The 18,424-nt window shown below is 43.0% G+C and overlaps 1 protein-coding gene across 1 annotated transcript in view; it reads left to right on the top strand.

Moving 5' to 3' along the window:
• The window catches only part of DNAH9 (dynein axonemal heavy chain 9), a gene marked incomplete at its 5' end in the record, with an annotated part of 330,910 nt that overhangs the window by 147,361 nt on the left and 165,125 nt on the right, over positions 1-18,424 (top strand). The window contains 5 exon segments of the mRNA XM_014590899.1: positions 147-312; positions 2,437-2,539; positions 3,061-3,300; positions 6,693-6,854; positions 10,392-10,588. Coding sequence (XP_014446385.1) covers positions 147-312; positions 2,437-2,539; positions 3,061-3,300; positions 6,693-6,854; positions 10,392-10,588 — 868 coding nt within the window.

Genomic DNA, 18,424 nt, shown 5'->3' with positions numbered 1-18,424 from the left:
AGTAGCCATTGTCAGCATCTTCACCGTTGCTGTCTGTACACACGTGCAGGCTGTGCCATGGCTTGTCTGCAACATCGATTCTGTCTTAATACTGGCGTCTGAGGTGTAAAGCCCCTGCTTCTCTCACTAACTGAACCTCTCCTCAGCCGTCCTAGAGAAGCCTCTAGAAAAGAAGGCTGGAAGAAACTACGGCCCTCCAGGCAACAAGAAGCTCATCTATTTCATTGACGACATGAACATGCCTGAGGTGGATGCCTACGGGACCGTGCAGCCCCACACTGTCATCAGACAGCATCTCGACTACAGCCACTGGTAAGGGCAGCCACAGACAGAAACTGGGGGCAAGGGTTGGGTAAAGCCCACGTCAGGGCTGAACGTCAGTCACTCTTCTGCTGGGATTGCGAACCTCACCTTAGCTCTGGTGCCAAGGGAGAATCCCCACAGTAAACCAAACTCCTCCCAAAGTGCTTTGCAGGCAGGGACACAAAAGTGTATCCAGAGAAGGTACCAGTTCTTATCTAAGAAAGAAAGTCTGCTTTTTTTCTTCAAGACATCTCAAAAGGAGCTTTCTTTGGAAGCCTCCTCAATGCTCCCAAAGCAGAATTAACCATCTTCCCCACCGTGACCCCACAGCACAGAGCAGGTGCTGCAGTAACATTTACCGTGCCGCATAGCACCCGGGCTTCTGCAGACCCTCACAGTCTTGCTCTCTTTAGGGCAACTCACTGGGGCTGGGAGTATCTCTTGCAACAGTATAGTTTTTTGTTTGTTTGTTTGTTTGTTTGTTTTAATAAGTTTCTTATTTCTTCCATGAGAAAGAAACAGAGATAGAAGTATCCCCAACAGGATCTTCATGTCATGATCCACCCAGTCTTAGTCAGCCGGGATCGATCATAGGCATGCAAGTGTCCACCTTGCTCAGGGAGGTTCTAAGACGCAAACCCAGGACCTTTCTCATGTGATTCTTGTTGCATTTTTGCTGTGCCACTGCCTGGCCCTGCAACCATAGTTTTTAATAGCAAAAGGTCTGAGCTTTCCAAGGAGAAAAAAAGAAGTCAATTCAGTGATTGGAGACAATGTTGTCTCGCCTTCTTACTCACGTGGAACCAGCTGCTGAGAAGAAGCAGAGAGTGGGAAGAGAGAATTGAAAGAGAACAAGCAGAGTTGCGAGGTAACTTGAGTTGCTCAGATCCCATCATACTCTGTTGGAGGCTGCCATGTGCAATCATCCACAGTCTCCACACTGATATTTGAGTTGAACTATACTGGGAAAAGACAAGAGTCAAGCTAGCTAGTTATACTTAGATTTATAGTCACGAATCTTAAATAGAAGCAGAGGTTTCCTGGGAATTTTATCACATTGTCTTAATCTATTTACAGGTCTACTGTCAGAAACGCCTATGCCATACCATCCCCTCCCTCCCAAACTTCCCACCCCACCTCAGCTGCTGGCCCGGCCTTCACAGAGAGCACAGATGCTGTCTCACTTTCTTGCTTCCACATTGATAACACTTACCTTTTGTACGCTTAATGTTTTTGCACATTCTTTTCTCCCCTCCTGTCACATCCTACCTAAGGCTGAGCCATCCACCAGCATCTTGATTCTCCTCCTCCTCAGTTTCTGAAATCCTCTCTTTATCAAGTAGTTCTGCTATCCCTGTGCTGACTTCTTTGCTAACATGCACTAACTGTACATGAAATTCTTCTGTGTTAAAAAAAAAAAGAAAAAGAAAGCATTTTCTTTTTTTAAATTAAATTTTGTATTATTTTTTTTAATTTGCTCTAGAGCTCATGCACTCACTGGAGAGAAACAGAGAGAGAGGGAAAAGCGAACCACCAGGTTCGGGACTCGAACCACAGTTGGCTATGTGGGAGTCCAACGCCTTAACCACCTTAGCCACCACACCACCTATTGGCCTCCAATAAATCATTTGCTAATCACTATTCTATTTCCTTATCTCTACATAAGCAAATTTCTCTCCTCGGCTTCCTCATCTCCCATTCACGCATCATTCCACTACTATTCTATTTCTGTTCTCTCTACTTACTACACTGTCCTTGCTAGTTTACTAACTGCACTGTTACTGGGGAATCCAAGAGACCCTTTTTGCGTCGTTATCTTTCTTATGTTTTCTGCAGCACCAGATGTGGTTGACCACATCCTCCCTTAGGAAAGACTGTCTTCCTTACGGATGACAACCGCCTCCCCCCACCCCCCCTACTCCTTAGTCCATCCTGGTGTCTCTCCTTCTTATTCTGTTTCCACCAGTACTGGGTCCATCAGAAATTTGTGCCAGGCAGTCTCTACCAGTGAATCTAAATTTCTTCTACCACCCAAACACACAAAAAACACGGCATATCCTACTTCACCTTGACAGAGTCCTCACCTGCCTCAGCCCTCACACAGCTCTCACCCATGCTTTCTGACTGTTCCAGGTACGATCGGAACAAGCTGTCCTTGAAGGAGATCATGAATGTACAGTACATTTCCTGTATGAACCCCACTGCAGGCAGCTTCACCATCAACCCACGACTTCAGGTATAGGAGGAGCCAGGGTCCCTGGCCCCTGAGACCACCTGATGCCCCTTGATTGTAAGTGATAACTGGCCTTTCCCCTTCGAGTATCTCAGGTGGTGAATCAGACAGGATGCCCACTTGTCTTGTTGGGGGGACAGAGAAATTTGTAGTGCTTGAGTCAGGTAACTTTTAGAGCTGGAAGGGGTCATAGAGCTTATCTGGTTCAACTTCAGATGAAAGAACTGTAGGGAGATGGAGTGGCCTTCCCAAGGTCATGTGTATACTCAGTATCAAATTCAGATTCTCCTAATCCAAGTTCAGTTCTCTTTCTAATGCCCCAGGCGGCCATCTTTGACCAGAGGTCCAAAGCCAATCACTCCCCAAGTTATTTTAGACTGAAGTTAAATTTGGGTGGAGCATGAGAAGCGTGATCAGAATGGACAATCTGATGATCTTATGCAAATCCAGAAGAAATGGTGTTTGTTCCATGGTATCCTGTGTCCAGCTCATGGTTTCTCCAACATGCCTGTTTCCTTGCACAGCGTCACTTCAGTGTGTTCGTCCTCTCCTTCCCGGGAGCAGATGCCCTGTCCTCCATCTACAGCACCATCCTGACTCAGCATCTGGTGCTTGGAAATTTCCCAGCATCTTTGCAGAAATCTGTCTCCCAGCTGATCAATCTGGCCCTCACCTTCCACAAGAAAATTGCGTCCACATTTCTACCCACTGCGATCAAATTCCACTACATCTTCAATCTCCGAGATTTCGCCAACATTTTTCAGGTGAGTTCATCTGCTCTGAGACATTCTACAAGACTTAGTGGTGATCCAGATGTTCTCATTCTTAATAAATTAATTAGTTAAGGCCAGACTCTTAGTCCTAGGCAGTCCATATGACATCAGGAACCTGGAGACCAGCAGTTAGTGCAATGGCTATGTCGCTGGACTCCCATGTAGTCTACCACGGTTCGCGTCCCGAACCCGGTGGCTTAAAACTCACGTCGGGCGTGTGTGTGTGCCCAAGATCCCCAGAGGAGAATGGAGGAGAAGGGATTGCGGAGTGGCCATCCCCCCTGGGGAGTGATTTCTCACTTTCTGTCTCTCTCTCTCTGTCTGTCTGGCGAGCACACGCACCCTATGGCAAAAACCTCTCCAAAAAAAAAAAAAAAAGAAAGAAGCAAAACATATGACATCAGGAACCTAAACAGGCAACAGAGAGCTGTGGGCTCCATGAGGAAGGACCTGAACAAAAGAGAGTTATGTTCACAAATTGAATTATATTTCAGCAAGCATTTCTGAGTTGGCTCCTGACCATGAAAGAGGGCTTAGCATCTTGGAGATGAAGTTATATAGTGATTCCAGAAGGCCTAGATGGGAAAATGGTACAAGAAAGAAAAACCTATTTTAAACCCTAGTGGCACACCTATTATTCTTGGGATCAAAGAGAATGTCTCCCAGACCATGCGAGATAGTTGTGCTTCCTCAAAAAACCATATCGTAATCCTCCCAAGATGCCATATGCAGGCCACATCTGCCCCTTCTCAGGTACAGCATCCTCATGCAGCAGGGCCCACAACTCTCCCAACCTGGACAACACTCTGCAGAAACTCCTTTTCAGAGAGATCCTTTCCCAATACAACACTGAGCTATTATTGAGGGAAGAACACCTTTTACATAAGCAGAGGCCACACCGATAGGGAAGCGTCAAAGTGATGTGATTGGGGAGCAATATAACCTCCATTTGGACATAAAAGCAGTGAAAATACTTAATGAGGATAAGACAGTGTGGAATGGGGGAGTGAAGAGAAGAGTATAGAGAAAGATAGCAAGAGAGCAAATAGAGAGGCATGAAATTAGTGGGACACAGATATGGTTTATTACCTATTAATGATGTTGTGTATAGTAGTCTCAATGGGATTGGTCTGAGAATTATTTCATGATGGGTAAAGTCTTTTTACAAGGAAAATAAGAAATAGTGCTTGACTGGTTAAAAATATAATTGAAATAATAATAATGATGATTGGGAAAAACAGTGAAAAGAGATTGAATGATGAAGTAGGGATTTTAATGTCTCTGTATTGACTAACATGCATGGCATTCCCTTTTGAAAAAAAAAAAAAACCAATGTAATATACTGTAAAGTGATATGCAATTCAATGTAATATGCCCTAGGCTCTGCTTGTGCAGGTATGACCCCAAAGAGCCTCAAATAGCAAAGACCGAGACTCCCAAGGACATAGAGCCAGCCTGTTCTAGCATGGACTCTCAGTTATAAGGAACAGAAGTCTGCCAAACACTTGTTCAGAGAGCTAAGAGTTATTTACCAGAGAGGCTTAAAGAAGGGGAGCCAGTAAAGGAAGCCACTAAGCCCCGCTGCATGAAACCAACTCCAGAAACCAACGTGGCTCCCAAGCACTATCCATTTTAAAAAGAGACAGAGACCACAGAGAGCACAAAGGTTGTCCTAGGAGCACACAGCCAGCCAGTGAAGAGCCTGGAACTTAGGCTTCAGGTCCCTAGCCTGGTGCCCTTCCACCATGCCATTCTGTCCTGCCTGTCTGGACTTCTAACGCAGAAACTCAGTGTATGACGATATTGTTGCTTCAACAAGAAAGATTCAGCTCTAAGCCTGGAAAGCCCACAGCTCTGCAGCCTGCAGACCTGGACAGTGGCCAAGTTTGTTTACTCATGATTAGCTCCCATTTATTGAGCATTAATTGAGAAAAAATGTTTTTTGTTTTGTTTTGTTTTTATTAGTTTGTTTTTTAAACCACACAATCCCTCTCTTAAATCTTATTGCAACACTATGGTGTGTGGCAGGAAAGGGGGGTGGGGTGAGCAGAGGGTGGAAGAGGGCAAGAGAGTTACTATTTACATTTCCCAAAAGAAAAAGAGGAGGCAACGTCATTTGATCCAAGTGCCATTGCTCATAGTGACAAAAACTAAAGGGGGAATTTCCTTTCACCAGAAGCACCCCAGTGGTAGCTTAACTAGAGTAGTTTTCAAAATGGCACCTGTGGAATCAAAATGTAAAAATTATCTCATAGTATTGTTATGAAGATTAAATAAGCATTGTCTGGCAAAGCATCTAATCTAGCATCGGTCATATAACTGACCTCAATGAATTATAATTGTTGTAGTTGGCTTTTTTCATAATGAGCACAAAACAGTGTCAATTTATTGTGTGTTTGAGATGAGCAGTACTAGTTTCCTTTATTAATTTGAATTACTTCAATAACTTTAGAAGTTCAATATTGTTATTCTTGTTTGAAAAGTGAGCAAACTGAGGGTCAGAGATGTTATGTACCTTGCCCAAAGTGACACAGTTGCTATGTGTTTGGTGACAGTTTTGAAGTCACAGCTGTCCTCTTCCAATGCCTGGATCTTTCTCTACAAGCTCCCTCTCCATTAGAATTATATCCTTTTGGGACCAGCAGATGGTGTGATGGTTACATTGCTGGACTCCCACATTATCAACCGCAGTCAAGTCCTGGACCCGGCAACTTATAACACACTGGGCACGGGTGTATGTGTGCCCAAAAATTGAAGAGGAGAATAGAGGAGAAGGGATAGTGGTGTGCCCATCTCCCCTGGGGAGTGATTTTTCTCTTTCTGTCTCTCTGTCTCTTCAGTGAATGTACATACCCTGTAGCAAAAATCTCGCTCTCTAAAAAAAAAAAAAAAGAATTACATCCTCTTCTGTGAGGCATGCGTCACCCACGTTGTTAAAAAAATTAAAAAAAAAAAAAGTTCCAGAAAGTTCTTTTAGCTATTCAAAATTCTCTTAGCTGTTTCTGAATTGAAAGCTTTCTCTCATAGTATTGAAAGTTATCTTAACTATTTCTTTTCTTTTCTTTTTTGAGAAGTTTTTGCTATAGGCCGCATGTGCTTGCCAGAAAGACAGAGAGAGACAAAGAGACAGCAAGAAACCCCCCCCCCAGGGGGATGGCCAGGCACAAACCCGTCTCCCCATGGCCATGCCACAATCCATTCTCCTCTCAGGATCTTGGGCACACATGCACATGTGCATGAGTTTAAGCTACCGGGTCTGGGACTCGAACCATGGTCAACTACATGAGAGTCCAGCGACATAGCCATTATGCCAACTGCGGGTTCCTCTCTTAGCTATTTCTGAATTGTTGTTAATGTTACTTTTTTGTCTGTTCTCCTTGAAGGGCATTCTCTTCTCCACAGTGGAATGTATAAAATCCACACAGGACCTAGTGAAGCTCTACCTGCATGAATCAAATCGGGTTTATCGGGATAAGATGGTGGAAGAAAAGGACCTTGATCTTTTTGATAAAATTCAGACAGAGGTTGTCAAGAAAATTTTTGATGTGAGTATTGCCCTGTGAATTTTTTTTCACATTTGAAAAGTAATGAAAATTATGTGAATAATGGCTCTAAGGATAAAAATCTAGCCAATGAACTGGGAAAGGCCAGAGATTAGGTAAGGAAGAGATTCTATCATCATTTTGCCTAGGGGGAAAATTCAGGGGTAAAAATAGATACAAATTAATCATGGCATTGCAGTGTTGAGGACCGGGCCGTGGTGCAGCAGTAATGCAATGGGTCCTGGAGTCCCAGGACCACCTTTGCATGCCAGACACATGCACATAAGCCAACAATCCAAGCTGGGTGAGACTGAGGATGGTTGTAGCCTGAGAACTCTGTTGGGGTGCCTATCTCTCAGTCTGTTTCTCTGTCTTTTTCTTAATGAAAAAAAATAAATAAATAAACTAAAAAAAAAAAAAAAAAGAAAGAAAGAATCTCAGTGTTGAGAAGGTCCGTAGACATCATCTGATTTGAGTGCACATAGGATACTGAGTCTCCTCAGTAGCATTTCCCATATTGGCCATTTCAGATGACACTCCAGCTTCCCTGGGACGCACGATCTCATCTTTCCCAAGGCAACCATTTTAAAACTGTTAATGACTGGAAATTTGAAACTATTTTGAAATTTTGAGCATTTATAGTAATGTTAAAGAATGGACATTTATTCAAGCAATGGTTTAAAATTTGCTTTCCTGTCCGCCAACTCTAGGTCTACAGGCTGTCAGATATAATTTTTTGCTTTCAGAATATATTTTTTTACACTGTGCTCTCAGTGTAAATAACCTCAGCCATTTCCTCTTAGCCATTTCTTATCAGAGTTGGTCTCACACCCAGGGAAACTCAACATCATTTCGATTGCCATTTCCTCTGAAACTGTGGTGCCCAGCTTTCCTCACAAACCCAGCTAGAATCTGACCAAAACAAGATTATCATTTCCCTTTTTGTATGTACTAGTTTTGGGACTGTGTTTCCCAAAATGCATCCTGCTACACAGTTGTACTACAAGATACTCCTTGGGAAGAAGACATCTATGACTAAATGAGTTGAGAAAATGCTTCAAATCATATCTCTCTCTTAGAAATCATACTGCATTGGCTCATTAAAGCTCTAAAATCTTGAATAGCACTAAATCTCATATTATTTCTTAAATGTATTAGACCCTAGCTCTTTTTGCCTTTTATGCAACCTATTAATTATGTACAGAATGAGCAGAGCTTGAATTATGCCTTGGGAAACACTGATATATTAACACAGCCTGAGATGTATTACATTTCTTGGCATCAGAATTACCCCACAGTCAGGTGTGAACCTTCCATTGACCACAGCCCCGCATACCGCTGGCCTGTCCTCTCTTGAACTCGGAAATAATCAAATGAAGCATGCCATGTTGTCCTTAGGCACACCTCATTTAGCTTAGCTCCATATCTTTTCCTAAGAACATCCTGAGTCTACCTCTAAAGATATTTACAGTCCATCCCAACCTACATCATAGCTTTTGAATGTTTGAACAGCATTTTAAATAATTTATTTCAATCTGCATTTTTACTAGGCCAAATGTTCTAAACTCTTCTATTACTTCTCTCCTCACTTCTATGGGGCCCAGTGCTTGGAACACTCACATCCTACACGCCTCTTCCTGAATATTGTAGAGTTGTCCATTTTACATATTCATTGTTAGATCCGCAGATGAGCCTTGGCTGGCTTCATGAGCTGTCCTGAGTTAGCCCTTTAGAGTAGTATCACTCAGTCTTTGAAACAGAGGTCCCTGTATGACTCTGTATACTAAAGCACATCTTTTCTCTGTAGACAAAAGGTTTAATTAATATTGTCTTTCTTCTTCCCCACAACATTCGAAATGGCAGCCTGCAATACTTTAGGCTATACCAAATCTGAACACTGATATCAAGGAAAAATTGTCACCAAAGGAAGTGATGCCATCCTGTTTCCACCATTAAAAGCTTAAAGTTCTCTGATTCAGGGCCCTGTGTGATACGGTGTCACTATTAAGGAATCTTTGATTCACTACATTGGTTGGTTTTCTCGCTCCCTTTACACAGCATGGCTCTGATCATGAAATCTGAGACTTGTTGTTCTGTTCATCAAAGACTCTGTGTAGAGCAAACTTTTCAAAACCACACATGAGTCCCTCCTCTTCTAGATCGTTTTTATAAATTGACTGCTGTCAGAATGGATTCCCAGTATGTTAGCCCATTTTCAAAGTGGGGAAAGCATTCTGCTTTACTTTGCTGTAGGTTTTCCTGACCTAGCTAGAGTAACCCTCCTGCACTGCATTTGCATCTTATCCAAATGTCTGACTGTTTATCATGACTGACTGGTGAACAGAAAAATGTAAGGATTTCCTGTGGCCCTGAAACCATCTTCAAGATAAAAAAAAACTTTGATATTTAACCTTTTGCAGTATTTTCTTCTCATACCCAGGAAACAGTCTGGGTTTCTTTACAGAAGTTTCTGTCATCCTCACTTTTCTCTACGCCAGGCTAATTTTGTTCCATGAGCTTACAAAGCTACCAAGCGACTTATGCCCTAAATAATGTCCCTGCTGGGACACCATCCTGGCTACCTCTCTCCCAGGTAGGGCTTCCAGTCTGAACTTTCGGCAGGCAGGAACCCTTCCTTATGCTGGTGTAACTTCCTACTTGTGTCTTAGAAAACCTGTTCTTTCTTAGACTTCTTTCCTATGACCTTTCTTCCTACCTAAAGTCTCAGGATTTTGACAAGTAGTTCCTTTCTGTCTCCTCTTACATGAAAATAAAAATTTAGTAGCCTCCTTAATACTTGGAGGATAAATTGATAATGAGGAGGCAGAGATTCCATATCTTTAAACCGAGTCAGTGTTTATTCAACATTAGGTAACATATATCCTAAGGGTGAGATTTTACCCAGAGTAAGCCCAAATCCTTATGAACGTTTGTGAGTAGGGGGTTCTACCATAAATGTTTTAAGATTACCAATGTGTCATAAATAAGCCAGTCACTCCAGGATGGCTGGTTGCATTCTTCAAAAACCAAGGCCTCTGGACAGAGCCTGTGAGGTCAGGGCTGGCGATCAATAGTGTCCAATCTTGCAGAAAATAGGAAAGGGTGTGTTACAACACTACTGTGTATTGGGAGCAAGAGCTGTTGGGATGACTGTTGGGGAGGCAGGCCTCTAGGCTGTGACCTCCTTTATCCAACCCTGGTGAAAGAGCCCTTGCCTAGAGAAATCCACCCCTGGGTCTCCACCCACTCCTCTGCTCACCGCTGCCCTGTCACTGTGCATGTGAGCAGCCCACCTCCCATTTCCCATCCCTTGCCCCAAGGAATAATGAACATTATCTGTGACTTCATGGAGCAAGTAAATGAATATTAAGCATCCACTTTATAAGGGCTTCTCAAGAGGGAGGAAGTGTTGGACACAGCACTGATACTTAGTCTTCAGGGAGTTTGCAGAGACAAAAGGCAAATGAGCGTCTCCACTCTGTGTGAAACCACAACTGGAGATCAGTAAGGAGGGTCCTTGTTCCTATGTCTCATCACCAGGACACTGAAGACACTGTGGAGCAAACCCGAAGGCTGAACATGTATTGCCACTTTGCAAATGGCATTGGGGAGCCCAAGTACATGCCAGTTCAGTCGTGGGAACTTTTGACCCAGACTCTGGTGGAAGCCTTGGAGAACCACAATGAAGTCAACACTGTGATGAACCTGGTTCTCTTTGAGGATGCCATGCGCCATGTGTGAGTGTGCTTCTGCTTCTGCCTTTCTCCAGCTGGTCTCTCTTCCAAATGCCAGGGGTCTCTGAGGCTACTTGAGAACACTTTTCTAAAGACAAGTAGCTGGTCACGAGTTGGTCAAGCAGCTGCTCCAGCTTCTGCCACTGGCCCCAGAGGGCAGCCTAGTGCTAAACTCAGGCAGAGCTGGATTTATTTCTGTATCTACCATTTACTGTCCCTGGGTATGACATCTTAACACCAAGGGAAGGCCTGAGATCATAGAAGAGGCATCAGAACATCTCAGCACCCCCATCCCTACCCCATACAAGTCCAAAGGCTAATTTTTAAAACATGAGATAGAGGGGTGTTTTTTTAATTCAAGTACGTACATATTTCAAAAATTGAATATTTTTTTGTGTTTTTATCCAATGAGTCGCTGGAAGTAACCACCAAGCTTCCCAGATAGTTTACACTCACACCATTGCTATTGCAGATCTGAGTTTTATTTACTATCCCTGCCCTCCAAAGTCCTTCTGCCTTGTGCCCTGGCAGTCATGGTCTTCAGCAAGAAAATATGCTTCATCTCTAGCTTCTCTGAACTTTCCTTTCACTGCCAAATTCTAGCTGAAACTTGCCTGACCCCTGAGTCGAGGGAAATTTTTTTTTTCTTCATCCTGTGTATACCAGGGCCTAAAGAGGGATGACTGTCCTCGTTGTCCCCACCCTAATGGCACATTTTGAGTCACTTCTTTTATTATTTAAAAACACAAAATCTTCCAAAGCTGAAGTTATGTGATTTCCATATCTGTTCTCTTTCCTTGTTACTGTCATCTTCTGACACACAATTACCCTTTAACATTTCCCAATGATCTTAGGACTTTTCTGCCTCTTTCTTGTCATCTCTCTCGCCTTACTCATGACTTTACTCCTTCATGGCTTCAATCTAACACCTGGCCTTTCTGTTCCTTGGCCTCCTTTACTCCTGTAATTATTTCTTTTGCCCCATCCATCCACTCACTCACAGGTTCCTACCACGGGATGTCTCTTATCGACAATGGACTCACCTCCAGAGTCTGAATTTCAAGCACCCCACTCTCTGGTTTGTACCTCTTACCCTCCCATTCACCTGCTCTAGGTGTTATTTTTTCTTTTAATAATTATTTATTTAATTTTATTTATTCGTTCATTTATTTTAATTTGACCAGAGAGAGACAGAGACACACAGAGAGAGAGAGAAAGTGAGAAGGCAAGCCACCAGGTCCAGGACTCAAACTGTGGTCAGCCATGTGGGAGTGTCCAACACCTAAACCACCACGTCACTTGCTCGTACCCATTTTTTTGTTTTTGTTTTTGTTTTTGTCTTTTATTACAATTGTTCTTAAACTTCATCAAGATTTCGTTTAACTGGGCCAACTACTTTCTCAAACCCATTTATCCCGCCCTGTGCCCTATCTTTGCTTTCCTCCTTTACCACTTTGTCATCCCAGTGCAGTCTCCTCAACTCTTCTGTCACTGTATCCAAGTGACAAAACCCAGCTCTAGTTAAACCCCCACCATGTTCTTATTCCACACCTGTCCCAAAGCAGCTGGACATGGTTGAGGAAAACTCCCCCACCTCGTTGACTGGTTTTGCTTCAGATTCGCAGCCACAAATATTAAATAGGCCCTCAGCGTGGCTAGAAATCCTCCTCTACTCCTTGGAGTACATTGTTTCCTTCTCCTTCCTGTGATAACTGCATTGCACGTTTTCCTCTCTTCTCAGACTTCCAACATTCTTTTTCTCTTCGTTCCCAGTTAATGAGCACATCTCGTAGTTCACCGACAATGAAAGTGCCTAAGAGAGAACCCTCACATCTCCCTGCCATCACATATATAACAGCCTATTTGCATCCCACATGCACCCCACCGTCCAGTCCTGCCTACCCTACTAGTCGGTTAATGAGCCTCCCTGTTCCTACCTGAAGCCAATTCTTCCTTTTGCCTATTGGATCCCATCTCCTCTTACCTTGGCAATTTTACTTCTATTTCCTCTTCCTCTCTTCTTCTCCTCTTTTCTCTTTTTCCTTTTCTTTCATCTTACCCCATTTAATTTCTAGCTTATATGCATCTACTTATAATCGTGACTTTTAATCATTTATCAAAAAACAATGACCTATCCTTGGCCCTTACACCCTTAATATGTATATATACATTTCCCATTTCTTTGCTCCTGTTCCCAACCAATCTCATCAAGAATGTCATCCATACTTGTTCTACTTTCTCATCTCTGGTGTTTTCCTTAATCCCCTTGTTACTACTTGAAGTAAGTTCTCATCATAGTCACCCCAGACCTACCTCTTGCTACAATTCATTGTCACTCCTAGGTCTTCACCTATTATTGCTTGACCCCTACTGCACTTGTCATGATCACTCACTCTGTCTGCTTATTTAAAGCCAATCAACACATAAGCATTGACTGGACAATCTTAACATGAGTGCAGGAATCTTTGTTTTAGTCACTGCCAGATCTCCAGTAACAGAGACAGTGCTGCAGCCCTGCAGATACTCAGCACAACTTCTTAGCTTGTCACATGGGCACAATAATAGAGGAGAATACAGAGGGAAGGGGGATAGAGAGTACTGAAGGGACTCCAACATTAAATGAGGCCATTGGGAAGGTCTTACTGAGAAGGCACCATTTGAAGTGATGTGTAAGAGCTACACCTGACATAGAACTCATTTTGGACCTGGTGCATAATATGTTGCATATATCAACCCACTTAGTCCTCACAAAAAAATATTAAGAAGGTAAGTTCTATTACTATCCACCTATCATAAATGAAGAACTGAGGTGCAGAGAGAGAAGAGGGAAGTCGTCAAGTCACGCATCTCACAGATAAGAGAGCCCAAATTAACACTCATCAGCCTGGTTCCAGAGTCCATGGTCGTGGCCATTACACCATGCTGCCTTTTATCTCTCCCTGATCCAGTGCAAGCACCTCAAGGACAAGATTGTCTTGTTCAGAGCTGACACCCAAATACCTTGGACAGTGCCTAGCAAGATTGTCTTGTTCAGAGCTGACACCCAAGTACCTTGGACAGTGCCTAGGTGTTGAATGAATAGGGTTAAAGATGTTTGTTGACTGAGGCAGCAGTTCAAGTCCCGAATCTGGTGACTTGAATACTGGGCACATATGCATGTACGCCCTACATCCCAGGGGAAAATGGAGGAGGGATTGTGGCACTTTCCCTCTCACTGTCTCTGTCTCTTTGTCTCCAGCAAGTACACACACTCTAAGGGGAAAAAATTGCTCGTTAACTAACAGCTTCTATATTTTTCCTCCTCCGTAAGAGCTACCAGTGTGCCTCCATCATAGACTTGGAATTGAGGCAAGTCTTTGTTCTTTAAGAACAAAAAGACCAGCAGATGGCATAATGGTTATATTGCTGGACTCCCACTTAGTCAGCCACAGTTTGAGTCCTGAATCCGACAACTTCAAACGCACACTGGACATGTATGTGTGCGTGCTCAAAATACTTAGAGGAGAATGGAAGAGAAGGGATTGTGGTGTGGCCATCCCCCCTGGGGGGGGATGATTTCCCACATTCTGTCTCTCTGTCTCTCTGGTGAACACACATGCCTGATAGCAAAAATCTCTCTTAAAAAAAAAATAAAAAGAACAAATTTAATTTGGGAGTTTCATTTAACGTGGTTGCCAATGTGGATGATCAAATTGATATTGGTGCTATAGAAAAATAAGGGCTGACTATGAAAACTGTCTTTCCTCCCGAGGCTCATGAATAGACTAAAAATAGTTTCCAAAAGGAAGCCTGAGCCACATTTAGCAATGGCAAAATAACTGGAAAAATCAACTGCCTTCAGTGGGACAGTCTGAAGAATAAAGTGCATTTGGATATACAATTTCCTGTACCTTGTTTAAGAAATGTCAGAGTCCCATTATTTATCATTCTACTGCCCTTCCTTCCCTTCCCTGGAGCTCATTGATCCCTCTTTGCTGCCCCTACTGGCCAGATAGAGCAGAAGCATTCTCTTCTCAGATCAGAAAAAGGAGCAACAGACAATACAGTGAGAAACACACAGTGGATGCTGGCAGGTTCCATGGACTCTGCACCAACACAGATGGTTTTGGACGCGCTCCAGGAAGGTTCTACCTTCTGAGACCCATGGTGGGAATAGGACAGGGCAGAGAAGGAAAGGGGCTGTATGTCCCTTCTCTGAGGGACCCACTGGTCCCAGGGGCTAAGGCAAGATCTATTTCACAGTGCAATAAAGCACAGGCTCCTTCATACTTCATGTGTTTTGTCCTCACCACATGCACTCTCAACATGTTCTTTTATTGACTCCCTACAACTTCCTGCTTTGGTCCTCTTCCTTCCTACAGTGTTGGTGCTGAACCAATAATAAAGCCCTGTGTGCGGGACCAGCAGTTAGCGTAATGGCTATGTTGCTGGACTCCCATGTAGTTGATCGCTGTTCCTGTCCCGGAGCCGGTGGCTTAAGACTCACGCCAGGCGCGTGTGCATGCATGCCCAAGATCCCGAGAAGAAAATGGAGGAGAAGGAATTGCAGCGTGACCATCCCCCCTGGGGGGTGATTTCTCGCTTTCTGTCTCTCTGTCTGTCTGTCTGGCGAGCACATGCGCCCTATAGCAAAAACCTCTCCAAAAAAAGAAAAAAGAAAAAGCCCTGTGTGGTGATTGTGGACATGAGTTCTAGAGACAAAGCAGAACTACATTCAAATCCTGATTCTGCCACACATTAGCTGGAATAAGACACTTAACTCCCCTAAGCCTCAATTTCCTTATATGGAAAATGAGGATTATAGAATGCCTACGTAAGGGCCAGTCAGTGGCATGGTGGTTGAGATGGCTGGATCTCTCATGACCAACTGCTAGCATTTGAATCCCAGACCCAGAGACTTGAATAACATGCTGGACACATGTGCATTCATGCCCAGAATCCTGAGAAGAGAATGGAGAAATTACTGTGATACGGCCATCCCCCCTAGGGAGTGCTTTCTCACTTTCCTTCTCTCTCGTTCTCTTTGTCTCTTTCTGGCAAGAACACATGCCCCATAGCAAAGTTAAAAACAAGAAAAAGATAAAAGCACGCCTATACGATAGATTATTGTCTATCGGCAGTGCTTTGCACTTAATAAGTAGTCAATAGATAGTAGGGTCTTTTTCTTTGCACTGCTGCTTGCTTACATTAATGATACCATTTTGCTCTTTAGCTGACTTTCTCCACCGTTTCAGCAGATTCTTTTTTTCTTTTAAGTTAATTGTCAGAGGGCATATGTACTTGCCAGAGAAAGAGAGAGGGAAAAAGCACCCTCCTCATGGTGTATGGTCACTCCACAATCTCCTCTCATTCATTTCTCCATCCTGTTGGGATTTGGGGAAACCATAAACATGTGCCCAACATGTTTATCAAGCTGCCAAAGCCAGAACTCAAGCCATAGTTAGCCTTTCAAATTAACCACTAGACTATAGGCAGTTCCCTTTCAGTAGATTTTTGTTTGCCTTTTTCTTTTTATTTTTTCTGAACAGGTTTTTCAGTGTGTGTGTGTGTGTGTGTGTGTGTGTGTGATGCTTTAGACTGGGTCTTACTGTGTTGTGATCCTCCTGCCTCAGCCTCCTGAGTAGCTGGGACTATAGATAGGCCCATGTTATAGCACCTGGCTTTTTAAGGTAGGGTTAGGGTTGAGGACTTGAACCTACACCTCCCATGTGTCTTTAGCCTACCAAACAATGTCATTTAGCACACACTAGCATGGCTGGGCCTTGTTCTGCTTTTTCTTAAAACCTTAAACTAGATCTCTTACCTCACTTTTGGTATATTTTTTATCCATTTTTTTCTGTCCCTTTTATTTTCACTCCTATACGTATTTTCTGCCTTCTCTATTTTCTTAGAATCACCTTTCCTTTTATGCTCCAAATATCTATCTTATCATCCCCGAAGGAATATGTGTGTGAGTGTGTGTGTGTGTAAGTGTGTATGAGTGTGTGTGTGAGTGTGTGCCTGTGTGTTTAATCTTCCATAAACCAGCTTCCTCCAGCTGTGCTGTGGAGCATCTTTAGCTTTTGTTTTTAATCTCCCAGAAATTCAGTAATGGGCTGCCTTGGTTTTCTGGTCCAGGAGCCCTTCAGAATATTGATCTTCTTTTTAAATTTTGTAATTTAAATGCAGAGTCCTTTGCCCTCGTCAGAGGTTGTTAATGAATCCCCAGCTGGAGTCTAATGCTGACGGTTGCAAACTTAACCGTTCCTCTTTGGAAATTTCATCACTAACGATGCATTCCCCTTTAGATATTGAATAACTGGGCCATGCTAAACTGAGCTCAGAGCTGGGGTGCTGGGAAGCCCAGAGAACCCAGTTGGACTCTAACTTTCCTTCCATGCTCACCTTTCTCTTTCCTCCACTAATTTTTTCCCATCTCATCTCTGAACCAGAAGAGATGGCCTGGGCATCTCAGCAGTCGCCATCTAATGTAGACACAAAGTAGATCATACCTTGCACCTAGTGCATGAATGATTAGGTACATCACCCTAAATGTGTTGCTGAGTAGAAGGCAGGGGTTGTTCTATTGCAGTTCAGCAAAACTTTCTGTGCCTTTGATATGCTACAACTACAGAGAATACAAAAAGAGTGTAGGCGCTATTCAGACATCTAGAAACCATGGTTTAATAAGACAGCAAGAGAAATATTAACTTTGTCTGGTACTAAACAGAGACTAAGTATCACTATTAAATCATTAAAGTGAGAAAGTAAAATCAGAAAAGAACTAAATGTAGGTCAATAAATAACTCCTAGGCCAGCCACTACGGTGTGGCAGTAACACAATGCTCTGGAATGCTAGAGCCGCATGGGAAGGTCTCAAGTTTGTGTTCTGAGGTGTTGGGACACTTGTGCCAGGTACACATGTGCACAAGATTCAGCCTGGTTGAGGCTGGGTGTGGATCATGGCACATGTGTACCTAATGAAAAAAAGAAATAGGGACCAGCAGTTAGCATAATGGCTATGTCACTGGACTCCCATGTAGTCGACCGTAGTTCGAGTCCCAGGCCCAATGGCTTAAAACTCACACTGGGCATGTGTGCATGTGTGCCCAAGATCCTGAGAGGAGACTGGAGAAGGGATTGTGGAGTGGCCATCCTCCCTGGGGGGTGATTTCTCGCTGTCTCTCTGTCTTTCTGATGAGCACACACACCCTATAGCAAAAAGCTCTCCAAAAAAACAAACAAACAAACAAACAAAAAGTAAGTGGCTCCTGAATATTTAAGTGAGTTTTTAACTACATAAAGTTTAGGGATATACAACTTTCTCCATATTTAAGATGCCCTAAAAAAACTAAAAGGTGAAAGTGACAAATTGGAGGATAATTCAAAACATACCTAAAGGAGTCTTACCAATCTAGAACTCTTGAAATGAAAAGTAGGCAAAAGACATGAAGAGAAAATTCACACAAAATAAATACCCAATTATTAATACTATAAAGAATGTTTAATTATCTAGAAATCAAATAAGTAAAAATGGAAACCATAATGTTTTCATTACTATTATTAAATTCATTACTACTATTAAAACCATAATTTTTCCATTCTAACTATTAAATTGGAAGATTTTAAAATACATACAAAAGATCCCAATGTCCACAAAAATTGAGGCCTGCTGCCCCGGGGGAGTTGTGAACTCACGTGTCCTTCTGTGAGGGTGTTCCCATCTGTTTTGTGGCTAATAACAGAAAATACCTGAAATAAAAAATGGACTTTATTCAGTTAGAGTAGGAGTTCCAAGGTCCAGGTCACTTCTGGTGGGGACTTCTGACTGTGTCACATCATGGCACTGGCCAGAAGAGT

Source organism: Tupaia chinensis, unplaced genomic scaffold (assembly GCF_000334495.1).
Source record: "Tupaia chinensis unplaced genomic scaffold, TupChi_1.0 Scaffold000495_1, whole genome shotgun sequence".
NCBI classification, from domain to species: Eukaryota; Metazoa; Chordata; class Mammalia; order Scandentia; family Tupaiidae; genus Tupaia; species Tupaia belangeri.
The sequence above is the reverse complement of the archived record's forward strand: the minus strand, read 5'-3'. Positions and strand labels throughout refer to the sequence as shown.